The sequence below is a fragment of the Acanthopagrus latus genome, chromosome 10, assembly GCF_904848185.1.
Source record: "Acanthopagrus latus isolate v.2019 chromosome 10, fAcaLat1.1, whole genome shotgun sequence".
Lineage (NCBI taxonomy): Eukaryota > Metazoa > Chordata > Actinopteri > Spariformes > Sparidae > Acanthopagrus > Acanthopagrus latus.
The window spans coordinates 20,091,560-20,105,263 of NC_051048.1; the positions used below are offsets into that span (position 1 = coordinate 20,091,560).

General features: G+C 41.4%; 1 protein-coding gene across 4 annotated transcripts in view; it reads right to left on the reverse strand.

The window, feature by feature from the left end:
* LOC119027526 (inactive ubiquitin carboxyl-terminal hydrolase 53) overlaps positions 1 to 11,239 on the reverse strand; it is a 32,831-nt gene extending 21,592 nt beyond the window's left edge. Inside the window, exons 1-5 of one of the 4 annotated variants that reach the window (XM_037112830.1) lie at positions 10,593 to 11,239; positions 2,755 to 2,915; positions 2,242 to 2,619; positions 1,150 to 1,242; positions 885 to 1,019 (exon numbers count right to left, since the gene is read on the reverse strand). In XM_037112830.1, coding sequence (XP_036968725.1) covers positions 885 to 1,019; positions 1,150 to 1,242; positions 2,242 to 2,385 — 372 coding nt within the window. In that variant the 5' untranslated portion in view covers positions 2,386 to 2,619; positions 2,755 to 2,915; positions 10,593 to 11,239. Of the gene's footprint in view, positions 1 to 884; positions 1,020 to 1,149; positions 1,243 to 2,241; positions 2,916 to 9,636; positions 9,812 to 10,592 lie in introns of all 4 variants that reach the window. The other 3 variants (XM_037112829.1, XM_037112828.1, XM_037112831.1) reach the window with 3 other exon arrangements.
* Between the last annotated feature and the right edge of the window lie 2,465 nt (positions 11,240 to 13,704).

The following is a 13,704-nucleotide window of genomic DNA, read 5'->3' on the forward strand; positions in this document are numbered from 1 at the left end:
ATTAAGATCGTCTATAAAAGATGGCACGTAAGCGTCAGTCTCAGATGTAAAAAGTTACTGTTTGTTTTTTGTGGGGTGTCGGGGGGTAGGGGGGGATTTGGCAAACAAAGAAACAAAGCATCAAAGTTGCTTTCTCAGCATCTTAGTTCATTGTGCGTTAGGTTTGGGAGCAATTTGTATTTGAAATGTTCACACAGTGTTTACATATGGTACAGTGCTCTACACTTCTGTGTAGACATGAGATTTTCTTTTTTGTTTATCCATTGCAGTGTAATTGGACTTCCTAAGTGGATAAACAATGATTAAGGATGTTAAAAAAAAAAAAAGGGATCAGGATACATCTGTGCTGTCTGGGTAAAAGTGATCAAAATCGTGAGAAGAGAAATAAACAAATCAAGCTAAAACAAAGCAGGCTTGAAAAAAGGAGGATAAAAGATGGTGCAGGATCCGTTTAGCATTTGGAGCCAGAACAAAACTAAAAACAAAATAATGATGACAACATTTAGTTCTGGCCAAAACAATGCTTTGTTACGCCCCAAAAAAACTGTTGTGTTAAAATGAACACATAAAATCAACTTTAAATTAAAAAAAAATACAGAATGATGCAACATAATATGGTAGCATAAAACAAGAGAGGTTCAAACACAACCACGCAGCTTATATAACCTGTCAGGATGATATTTAGCGGCAATGTGGCAGGGGTTGATGGGAGGGACAGAAGCTCTTTCAGTGACCTCGCCAAACAGTTTGTTGCAGTGCATTACCCCGAACTGTGTGGCAGGGGGGACACACAAACATACACACACATCCCTCTCTCCATTTGCTAGTCTCCCTCCCTCCCTCCCTCCCTCCCTCAGGACAGCCGTGTTGCCACAGGAACTTACAAAGCACTCTGCGGCATCGTCCATGAAGCCCAGCTGGAAGCGCTGCTCGTCCTTAAAGGTCTCTGCCAAGGCGTGACGCAGGTTGTCAGAGGGCAGGGCGCGCTCCCGACTGTGCTGGAACTGGGAGAAAATACCCTGAAGAGGAGAACAAGAACTTGATTGCACACAGACAATGGGAGATTCTGTTTAATAAGAAGCATGTGTATCATCCTGATGGCCCAATAAAAAGTCTGGACATGTGACCCAAACAGTTAGTGTATTCTACCTTTAATGCACAAAAGATGCACGATTCTCCAAGACAGAAGTGTCCAGGTAGCTGCCTCAAGCTGCGTCTGAAGATGTCCAGCTGCCATAGTACCTACACAAAAGGAAAAAGGAGGACGTTGTCTTGTTTTTTTGCACTATTGAATTTAACACTGACCTTGAAATTAGACATTTTTTTTATTTCAGTATAAAATAATAAAGCAAACATACTGTTAGAACACATGCATGTTGTATTCAAGTGGGAACATTTTTGGGTCTTTTGTTACATGAGGCATTAAGGATGGAGTTTCCAAGGTCATGAGGATGAGGAGTGGGCAAGAGGAACAACTCTGTCACAGAAATGAAGCCGGAGGTGATGATCATCTCCAACCAGCTCATCGGTTGTGTCACCCACTGAGTCACAGTCACTGAGAGTGACCTCACTGTAGGGCAATAATGAACAAGCTCACCAGGCCAGTATACCAGTAGTCAAAGGCAACCTTCAACTACGCTAACAAATTGCTGGGAAGCTCTGACGAATTGGGACTGTGACTAATCTTTGAATTTTTAAATAAACAGCTCCCATTTTAAGAGGGCGGAACATGGTGTACTGGCCCACGGAAATGTCTCATCAGTTAGTGGATGAACTGTCATCAGGGTTTTACAACATGGTCCCGAGATGATCCCAAGCCTTCTGGATTTGGTAATCCAGTGATCTCACCTCCAATTCCACCACAAAAATGATACTGTGTAAATCCAATATTCTTAGAAACAGTGGGCTGCCATTAAGAGATGATTTGCAATAACAAAAAATGATCTCTTATTTTTCCTTCTAGTTGGATCAACAATTCTGTTAGAAAAAAATGTCCTGCTCTATAACAAAAACACCAGCAAAACTGATAATCCTTGCTTTATATTTAGCACTTGCACACATAATAATTGCCATATTTGGGTCTTTGTATGGTGTGTTCTGCAATGCAAGCATGTTAGCATAAGTGTTGTTGTCCTCTTAAAAACAATACAGCTTCTGCGTGAATATTTTAGTTCCAAAGGCTGCACATATACTGTGTTTTGATATGGACAACAACCAGCCAAAGCATCAGGAAAAACCTACCTGCACAGCACTGTTGAGGAAGCAGCTGTTCTGGCCCGGCTCGTTCAGCAGTCCCTTGGTGGGGGCCAGAGACAGCATGCTCCCCGGCTGGTACGATTTCCCCAGATTGCCCCCCGGCTTCCTGAAGAACTTCACCCATGCCATTGGATAGTTGGGTCTGCCTTTAGACAGGTGGGATAGTCAGATGAGGACAGGAGAGGCGGGCGGGGGGGGACTGGTACTGGGATCAGATCCCTTTGCCCCCTGGAGGAGTGACTTCCCAACAGTCCGGGGCTAAGTTATTCCACTAGCTGCTACAGCTGCCCTGCTACACATGGGCCTCTAGTCCAGTTCCACAGCTCATGAGAAGGTCCTTCTAATTTGTCTGCTAATTTTAGGCTTTTGCAAAAAAAAAAAAAAAAAAAAATCAACACAAAAAAATTACACTCCAAGTAGTCTTTGTTTTGGAAAGCCTCTGACGATCAAGGATCTGATACTTCTGATAAAGTGCGTTTTGACTGTGGTGGAACACACCTCAGTCATCTTGTTGTCTCGATGGCTCTGCACAAAGCTTCACAACAGCTTTATAAGGACTTGAGGACCCCTGTAAGCAAATGTTGCCACATGGTCCTGATGCAATTGAGGATATTCAGCTGCAGTCAACTGTCCCCTGTCGGAGGATCATCCACAGTCAGCTGTGTTAGAGAAAGAGAGAATGAGATTAACATGAGATTAAATGAGATTTTAGACAACATGATGGAGCTTATTATCTGGGCTTGCATACTTGTAAACTCTATTGTTTTCTAGTATGTTTAATTGCATCTTTCCCTGGGCAACATTTTTGTAGTTTTATAAAAAGCAAAAGGATTCTAAAAAAAACAGTAATTGACTGGAATCTAAAGCTACAGTTCTCATTTCTGTGCTCATTCTAGGTTAGACGTCAGTCTGGATTGTATGTCAACAAAGCTTATACATTAACTTTTACAGACACCCTTTGCACTGGAGGCGGGTCAATCTAGAGCCGGCCAGGCTAACTTTGCAAAACAACACTCAGGCGGGTTTTTTTCTATTTCCTAAACAGACACAAGACATCTAAAACTGAACTAATACAATGCCTGAATCTACACTGCATGGCATGTTTTTAAATAAGTTTGCAGCTGAAACTGAAGTTGATTGTCAGCAATTTGTGGTCTGAGATTTTAAAAGTCCCATATTAAAAAAAAAAAAAACACTGCTTCAAGTTTCTTGTGTGTCCCATTTTGGCAGTTTCCCTGGCATTGTCATTCTTATCTAAACTCAACTATAAAAGAGGACTGGCCTGACCTATTTTTAACACGAGAGGAGCAGTCGAGGGCATTACAACAAACCACTGAAGATGCAGTTCAATTTATATAACTTGCAGTCCGTGCAGCTTTTACAACATGGTGAGAAAAACCAACAAAATCTGCAGTGAATGTGCAGCGTGCACCCATGAAAGCAGCTCTGAACAAAGGCTACCTTGAGAGGTTTGATGGATGAATATGTTTGTGCTGAGTGAGGCAGTGGAAGCTGTCTCTTGGTTATTATTATAATGAATGCCCCAAGAGGTGCATACAGTCACAGCCTGTAAGTTTTAATATTGTTTATTGTGATTTTTATAGGATATTCTTTCATGTCACTCTAGATGATGACAAAGCTTACCCCATGACTTTATAGAAAACTGAAGTTGTGGCAAAGCAGATGTACTTCCAGCACAAGGAAGCAACAATGAGCAAGATTTCCTTGTAAGATACAGAATGATTCATCCTGTTTCAGTCTCCAACACCTCCTCAAAGAATAAACCTCAAACATTTTGTTATTCAGGGTGAGGACAAAAAGACACTGCCCTACTTTGTGCAAACAATGAAACTTTCCTCTTGTGACAGTCTCCAGAACCAAACACAAAGTTTCAGCCAAAACCAGTTGGACAGCATTTCCATCCTGGTATTTCAGGAATCCTCACTGGATGATGATGTTGCAATGCTGAAACTTTACAGCAGCAGATCAATGGTGCAATCTGAAGTTGAGCATTTACATGTAGCATGTAGTCATCTTCATGTGATTCAAGCAAACATGCTAACGTCTCTGCCCCTGTACTTTGCAACTGGACTCCATGGCAACAGCATTCCAAGGCAATCACTTAAGCTCACCGTTGCTTAAGAGCCGCTGTTTTCGGATTAGTTTCAGGGCTGGAGGGCCGAGTGGAAAACTGTACGCTGCACCTATACAGTCCACCTTTACCAACACGTACGCTGACATACCTGTACTATCTGTATGAGTCATCATAAGTCATCTACAGGCCACGTTAGCATGTGATGAAATGGAAAAAAAAAACAAAACATATTTCATGAATCCGTGAGGGTGTTGCCATCACTTTGACAGCTCAGTCACTCCAGGACATGAAAACAACAACTTCCACAGTTAACGTCGGGTATTTAGTCCTATTTTCAAAGATGAAATGCAAACATGCCACATGACCGTGGAGCATCTCTTCCACATCAGTTTGCAAGCAAGCAAAAATAAAACAACACATCCACATGTCCACATTATTCAATGTCAGTTTGATGGCACGGACAGTGGACCCCGTGCATGTATTGTATTGTGACATTGCTGACAACAGCCAGAGTAAATATGGCTCTGCCTTTCTGGTCCTGGAAGTTTTATTGCATTACAGGGGTCCACTTGAAAAACTGCCAACCTCACTTATGTTAAACTCAAAGCAAAATTGGCACTTGCTGACTACAATTGAATGACATCATTCTAAAAGATTAAGTTCTGCTGCTTAGGGGGCAAAGAGCATAATTTTTCAATTCAGGAAAAATACACCATTTCCTTTTGCCCTTGCTAAACAATGACCCGCATTACTTTCACTGTCATTTCCTTTTGTGATATGATGAAGCTTTTGTGGAGAACATTTTTTCCCCCTGAAGAAATACAAAAAAACATTCAAGGCTTATCAGATTATGCGTCACCTTTCGTCTAACAACATCATGTCATGGGGGCCGTGCAGTGTTTGCACTGCAGGACATGATATGATCATTCTTACTGCGTTTCATGTTATGTTTTTTGAGTACAAGCCTTATTTCTCAAAAATTGACAACAGATTTCTCATAATTGGCTTTAAGTGTGTGCAGCCATGTGAAATCTGCCGCCTTGTTTATGAACCTAGGTGGAGAAAATGACTCAACTGGCTGGTCACATATTGTCTAGAAGCCAGGTTTACATCATTACTTAATGTACGCCAACTCTGGCGTTGACACCCTTCCGTTTCAAGTCTTAGAGGTCAGGTTTTCCTCTGGCTGATCCTTACAAGTTTAAGTCTAAAAGCTTCTAAGTATACGGTTTTGTTTTGTTTTTTCTCATAACTGTGGTTCACATCAACAGGTAACCAAATGAGCTTGTGTTCATATGAGAGTCAGTTCTTTGTTCAGCACTGGTCCCTGCAGGCCTGTCTCACAAAGCATTCAACTTACTCAAGTTCTCTTTGAGTTGTCGGGCTTTAATATACCGAGCATTGCTGATCCTGGATAACACACAGTTCAAATGACCGGAGTTTTTCCAAGTCCGCCATGAGCTCAAGCCCATGAAAGAAGCAGGGTTCAATCACAAGCAACACAGACAGATCAAGAGCAGTGCATTTCAAATGCGATAAGATGAAATCATTGATCCCTGTGGGGAAATTGGGTCATGATGACAGCGAAAAGTAGTATTCCGTGAGGTAAGAGAGACTTAATCTAAGTACATAGCTTCAACATAAAAAGCACTGCTTGAAACAACAGAAAACAGGAGAACAATCCATTAGCAGAAGAAATACTATAAAAAGAGTAGAAAATATTGTTTAATTTGTTATTGGATATATTTCATGTTGTGTTTTATGTTCCTTTTTTATCAAATGAAATCTAACCCCAGGACAGTGGGAATAATTTGAATTAACAAAATCAGCACAGCAGGCACCACTGCATGACACTGCTTCATGAAATAAGTGCATTTATGAATGAAGATGCTAAAAACTCAAGGACTCATTAAAAGCAATACTGAGGCTGTTTGTAGCAAGAATCTTATAACAACTACTTTTTACTACGTTGTTATTATGTATTAAATGATGACTGGGTTTGGGGGAGGAGGTGGATACTCTATATGTTGTATTCTTTTTTTTTTTTAACAAAAAAATGTTTCTCACAAGTCTAGTCTGTGGAGATTATTTACTCCAAGACTGGAATTTGAAAGCTCTATAGCTTTAATATTTATGAAACAAAACATCAATACAAGACACATAAGAGTAAAATGAAAATAAGGGATCCACTTTTATATCGGCTGAACATCTGTAACGGTCAATGCATTCCTTGGCACTTGCTATTGACCTGTCAGCAAATAAGACAACATTCACATCAATTTGGCGCCGGCACATTCATGAGCTACTGACTCGTGACACACCTTCCATCAGCTTGTATGGTCGTGTATGTAATGAAAAATTTTTCTCATTGAGCTGGGAAAGGGGGGAATAAACAGCAATAAAATCAAAAACACACAGCACTAATTCTAAACATCAGTATCATCCCAGGATTTCACAAGTGCTGCAACACTAATATAAATCTTATCAATGAATTTGATTTAACAGTAACTTAATTAGATAATAACTTGATATTTATTGACTTTACAACTGAACTTAATGGCAATTAAATGAGCTTCTGATGCCACTGCCCTTTGTGCTTGTGTGCCACTCTGCCTGCATCATGGAATGTCTTGCCAAAAATGTAGTAAACATCTGAGTGGAAGCCAAACAAAAGATATGATTTCACTTTTTCTCTCTCAGGAGCTTGAGAACAGGAAGTCCAGTCTTCCTTTATAAACAAAGGCTTACTCACACTTGTCAAACTACGTACAATTGACTCCTTTTTTTTTTTTGGTTCTCTCCTTGTCACAAGGAAAAACGCTAAGGCTAGCACCTTGGAGCAATCAGCCAAAGAGTGTGTCGCGCATCAGCATCTTAGACGAGCCTGAGGGAGCCGGTAAGATGTGGGCACGTTTGGCATGAAGACAACGATAGTCGGATGCTATAATTTATCTATTAGCGATCTGTTGATGGATAGCCTCATTAAGAATGATTCGATTGATCTCCTTTATGTGGCGATGCAAAGAGCCGCTGATGAATCAATCTGGTGAATTGAATCACGCTAATTTAATGTCTATACAACGTGAAAATAGGAACACACCGAGGGAACAGCACGGAGAAAGAAGAAGTAGTCAGTGTATTTAAAGAGGCCTCTGTTGGGACAACAAATTCTCAGTCACACAATTCAAATTAATTACATTACATCTTTCCACCAAGCGTGTACATTATCCACCTGCATGACAGCTGAGAGTGTTACTCCTAAAGTTGGGATCCATGCTGATGAATGACTTTACGTTCAACAGCAGCTCCAACTCCCGTTAGTATTTTTCCTCTATTTTTAGTCAAAAGTACTTTGTGTGTGAGTTTCGTGCATCATCATATCTTAAACTTGTAAGTGACCCGGTGTTACCTTCAGACACATTATGTCAGAGCTCTGTTGAGTCACACCTTGTGTCTCATACAGCAGTAAAATAGAAATAAAACTAATTCCATCCTTTTCACACCCACGCTTAAGAAGCCCACACAACTTTTTTTATGTAAACCACATGAACTTAAATTGCTTGCTGACGACATAATTGGATGGCATTTAAATCTAAACTAGACTGTTGCTAGAGTAGCAGAGAAGCTCCTGAGTTCAGTGAAACAAACTTTCATGTAAAACAAATCCTATGTGCAACTATGTGCTCATTAGCTGCACCCTGGAAATTACCTGGGTGATGTTGAGCCAAAATGTGGGGAAAAAAGCAAAAAGGATCCTCTAATGAATGGAATTAAAACGCTGAGCAAGGGAACAGGCAAAAGGCAGCTCCTCTTGCCAGATGAAACTGTCTGAGTTTTATTTTAGTGTTGAGTTATCCCTGACTGAATTACATTTTTAATTTACTGATGGGACGCGGTGATAATTAACAAGCGGACAATTACTGACATATCCCATGTCTCCAGTAAGCCCTGGGAGTAGAAAGAAAAACTGCTCTATTTCGGAGGCAGTCATGCAAAGTTCTTAGAAGTCTGATTCATATGTTCAACATAGGAATGAAGTCACTTTTATAGAGAAGTCTCACAGCCGACGGTCTCCCACTCAGACTTCCACTTTATGTGTCTTTTCTTTTTATAAACTGTCAAATTCCTCTCTATAGTTTCCCCTCTACCGTCAACACCATGTTCTAATTTTCTATGGTTTAACAGATTGGCTTTCTGTCAGTCTGTTTATTTTAATTAGGAGCCAGTGCTGGGGGAAAAAAAAAAAAAACTCACTAAAGTCTTAAAATATACAAAAGCCAGAGCACAAGCATCCACTGCGTGTACGAGAAGAAGCAGTGAAACGTCACCCTGCATGCTAGAACTCTAATATAACACTGAAACTTGGCTATAAAATTCCCTACGGACTGCAGACACGGTTTAAGCCTCCGGGCAACAATGCGGCGGTCGTTTCCTGTGTGGGCTTCCTGCTCAGAGGCTTGCCACTTTCCAGCACACGGTCACCGCGTTCAGCCCTATGAAACTGAACAGGTCACCTACACCTCGCTGAGTCACCCATTATTCCTTACTGCGTCCAAGAGAGGAAAAGGGAGAACAAAAGCACATGTTCCAGGATCCCACACTGAATAGAGTCTGGCTGGAATATAACATCCTCTCCTGCGCTCTTACGATTGCTTCCTTAATGTCCTAACATTCGACAGCAGCTTCCCGAGAAACATCAAGTGATGATCGACAATTCTGTTCCTTTTTTCCCACCACCTTCAAACTTTGTGTGGGTATGTAATTTAGTTTAAAAGCAAATGTGGGTATGGATTTTATCACCTGCAACAGGCTGTATCGGGGCAGCAACTTCAGATTATTTTACAATTTGATTCCTCAATCGAAAAGTTGTAGAAAAATACTTAACACAATATTCCAGAGCCTTCAAATTGCTTCTTTTGTCTAATCGGCAGTTCAAAACCCAAACACTCTTCATTAGTATCATACATGACAAAGAAAGCAAAGGATTTCAAATTAAAGATGCTGAAACCGTCAACGTTTGACATTTTTGCTCGAGAAAATGACTGAATGTTTCATCAATTATCAAAGTAGTTTGTGACTCATTTTCTTTGAGTCAACAAAGCGTTTAATCGGCTAATTGCTGCAGCTCTAATCATCTTCTAATGTCATTCAACACATTTGGGAAAACAGCACCTAGTTAAAGGACACTTTCCAAGTACTCTCTCTCTCTCAACATGCCTGAAAAACAAAGAGCACACAGTGTCTCACTTCTCAAAACTGGTTCTTCTGCATGCCTCGATATTTACATCACCATGTAGGTCCTGAAGGAAATGTTCCACAACCATCCACATAAAGGATGAGTGATCGTGGGGCTTTACAGGGCTGATGATCTCACTTGCTTCATCACCACTGTGCTCACATGGGGGCTGAAGTCTGGTGCTCAGGGTGGGTGGGTGGTGGTCTTATCACAGGGGTGAGTTACTGTGGGAGAGACCGGTTCACATGGGGCACAGGATGAGGAGGGGGGGGTCTGCAAATAAGCTCCTGTAACCTCCTGGATGTTTTTGTCCAAATAACTATATACATACTTTTTTTTTTTTTTTAAAGTGCATTAAATAGAAATTACGCAATATGAAACCTCTCAGTCTAGTTGGAAACATAAGAAGAGACTTGGCAGTTAGCTTGGACTGTGCTCGTTTATCCTGAGGTGACACAACACCATGAAAAACAAGAAGAAATCAGACATTAAAATTTAAAGTTTAGGAATTGGACAGATTATTCAAACGCAGTGTAATAAATAATAATAATAATAATAATAATAACAATACATTTAAAAAAAAATAATGAGCCTGAAAACAGGAGTCGCTTTAGCCTCGTTTTTGTTATGCTAGTGACATAATTTAAATATTGTATAAATGAGCTAGCTGTCAAAAACAGTGCGACTTTAAAGAGAAAACACCAACGATAAGTACAATTATAAACTGGATACATTCACAGAAAAACCTACAAAACAAGACTTGTGTTGTTTTAAACAGCTAGAAACCACATTTTATAACTTGACAAGTGTGCTAACTGAAGCTAACACGGCGCTAACGCTACAGGCCGTCTACCTGGCTCGGCTTCCTGACTTACCTGAGCTCCAGGTGAAGTTACATTTCCGCCTCACGTACGTACTTACAAACACACACACATATAACCACACACACACACACACACACGGGGAAAGTTTTTAGTGGAACCACTCAAATGGAGAGCCACTCACCTGAGAGGAGGGAAAATAAAAAGCGTGGTGATATCCTCCAGCTGGAAGTTAGAAGTCTGTTTCGCTGGTCGAGTTTCGGGTGGAGAAGAAACTGTGGAGCCGCCGGAGTTGACGGCAGAGACACACTGCTGGAAACTACCAACACACACAACTAAAGTGTTCGCGGAGCACACAAACTTCACTCCCCTCCGACTTCTTTATTCTCCTCTCTCTCTTTCGGGAAATCTCACTTCGGACACAGCAGCAGCAGCAGCAGCCGCCTCTTCCTCCTCCGTCCACTTGCGATATATTCCGGGGTTGTGGTGTTTTTTCTCTCTCTCTCAGTTCGCGGATGCGCGGCGGTAGTGAGCAGCAGCACTGCCCGCTCGGTCGACTTCGGCACCTGAAATACTGGATTAGAGATGTTTTCAGAGCTGAGATGTCAAACCCCGCCTCTTCAACAGTGTATTTACTGCAGTCTGCCATGCTACTGTACACCACAGCCACAGCACACACACACACACACTCCAACACAGCGCCAACTCAGCTGGCAGGCTGGTTGCTGTCGCTCCGTGGTGCAGGGGGGGTTTGCAGTTTGCAGCCCCACAACAATGCGTAGTGTGTGTTTACTGCACAACTGCGCCACATATTCACTCAAGAATTATTGTAAAAGTAGCCTGTCTATCAGCAGATGCAATTTAAAGCGCTTAAAGATGCATTTTGTCTGCAGGAATGCAAAAAAAAAAAAAAAAACACACAACATAGATGAAAAAATAAAATATCACCCACTTGCAATAGATTATTATGCATGCATATATTTGCACATGAAGCATGCGTTGTCAGCAGAGTGGTGGCCAGTGATTAAAACATCCACCTGCATGGTTGGACCCCCTCCCTCCTCCCCAACAATGTGCTGGCAGTCCTGACACTGGTGATTATAAAGAGAGTGGAGGAAAGTGATGTAAGGCTCTTGTTACCCAAACGCCACCATCTGCCTGATCCTGTTATATAAAGAAAAGCAATGAGAGAGATGTACAATTAAAGCAAGGGGACTACACAGTGTAATATCCCCGTCCTGCTTCGAAGCTCCAGGCCCCCACGAGGGAGCGAGCGAGCGAGGGAGCCCTGCCACATTTTCATCTGGAAAAAATTTAATTAATTAAAGTAAGTAGTTTGGATCGCCTCCACAAGAGGGCATGTTATATGGGGTATAAAATTAGGAAACTATAAACTATATTTTGGATGTTGCGTTCATTTATTTCCCCAAAAAATCTCTACTGTAGGTGATAACATTTAACTTAAGCTATGACCTCAGGGTTAGCTCGGTTATAGATTAGAAAGAGAGCCATTTTTGAAACAGCCAACAAGACAGATTGCACACTTTTAATGGAGGAGTCTGTATAATATTTGCTATCAGCACTCTGCTATTACTGCAACTATCCCAGTGTATTTTTCTTAGTTATTTGAGGATCATTTTATTGCATGCTCCCCACTTTTGACCAATTAATTTGCAGAATAATTTGGAATTCACCTTCTAGGAAACCCTTAAAATCAGTGTCGATCCTTGAGAGGATTCTACTCAAGCCTGCCAGCTATCTCAACCGGGGTCTGTGTCTGACAGGCTTTGTGTTTGAGGGAAAATTCTCTGCTTTCAGAAAAAATAAGTCAGCGCAGTAACTCATTAATAAGGCCGAGGAAACGGTGGGCAATGATCGAGTGTGCGGTGAGGGGGTCACAGTGTATCAGCGCGGCCCAGCCTTTCCCCAGGAAGTACTTGAAAGGGCCCATTGAGGAGACAGTTTCCCTCTCCACACATTTTCTCCAGGGACATATAGCGCTTCCTGTAAAAAAGTTCAAGAGTGTGGTAATAATCACTTTGAGTGATGTGAGCTTTAATGAGCGTTGTGACCGGCTCGCTCTGTGATAACGCAGCAGCACTTTACGCATTCTGGACTGTCGATGCAACGATTCTTTTTAGACCGGATTAACAAAAAGAGTTTTTTTTTCTTTGTGTTATCGCTGTGGTTCTCTGAGGTCACACAGACAAGATCTACTTTATGATGTTGGACATTTCCATCCTGGATGTAGAGGCCTCGTCACTTTGAAGTGCTGCCACTGAATATCTTGTGCTCCCTTATAAATTATGGATCAGGCAGCTCAAACAGATCAGGCCTTTAACAAGTTCCACAAATGTAAACCTCTTCTTCTTCTTCTTCTTCTTCTTCTTCTTCTTCTTCTTCTTCTTCTTCTTCTTCTTCTTCTTCTTCTTTTTCTGACCTTGATGGACAGCTTGTGATCCAGCCACTGAATCTGACCATTTGTGCCGTGTCAGCACTGCTGCCTCACTGTGAGCCAAAAGTCTAAAAATGTATCATTGCACTGACACATCTCTGCCTGCCTGGCTTGCACTTTGAATGACTTCTGCAGTCATCGTCTCATTGGTTTTTGGATATGATTTATTCATTTTTCCGTCCCCAAGTGTTCACTTCTTTGCTTGTATAGTACGTTTTTGAATTAGATTAAATGTGTAACTTGCTGGACGGGGACATCAAATGAGTCCTCAAACTCAAATCCAACAGCCGAGCAAATCACTGATCCTGCAGAAGTTTGATTCTATCATGAAGGGCGTCTTAATTTTAAGATTAATTAGCGAGACTTTGCCAGCTCTGCAAGGAGACACAGCAAACGTCCCGCTGAGTGCCCTGACTTCTCACCTTGAGAGAGCCTCTGTGAACAGCAAGAGATCTGCTGAACACAGTGGATAAACACAGCTCGAATGACAACCATGTGTCCTCCCTTTGCTTGTTTTGCCCTTTTTACAGTTTCACCAACAACAGCAGCAGCGGTTCACATCAACTTTTAGTAATCAACTTTATTTTCAATGTGTTTTAAGTTTAAGTTTTAGTTTGGTTTTTTTTCTCTCACCACAAAGGTTGCCCGTGCCTTTTACAGCATGATGGATAGATTAATTGATAAATTTGATTGGGTCACTGGGCAGCTAAATTCCATTTCACCCCAAATGTGCCGGGCCATTTGAAGTGGGATATTTTTAGCATCCATCGATCCGAACTTACTGTACTATATAGCCCCGGGTAACAAATGGAAAGTGGGGCAACAATTCCAAAACCGACTT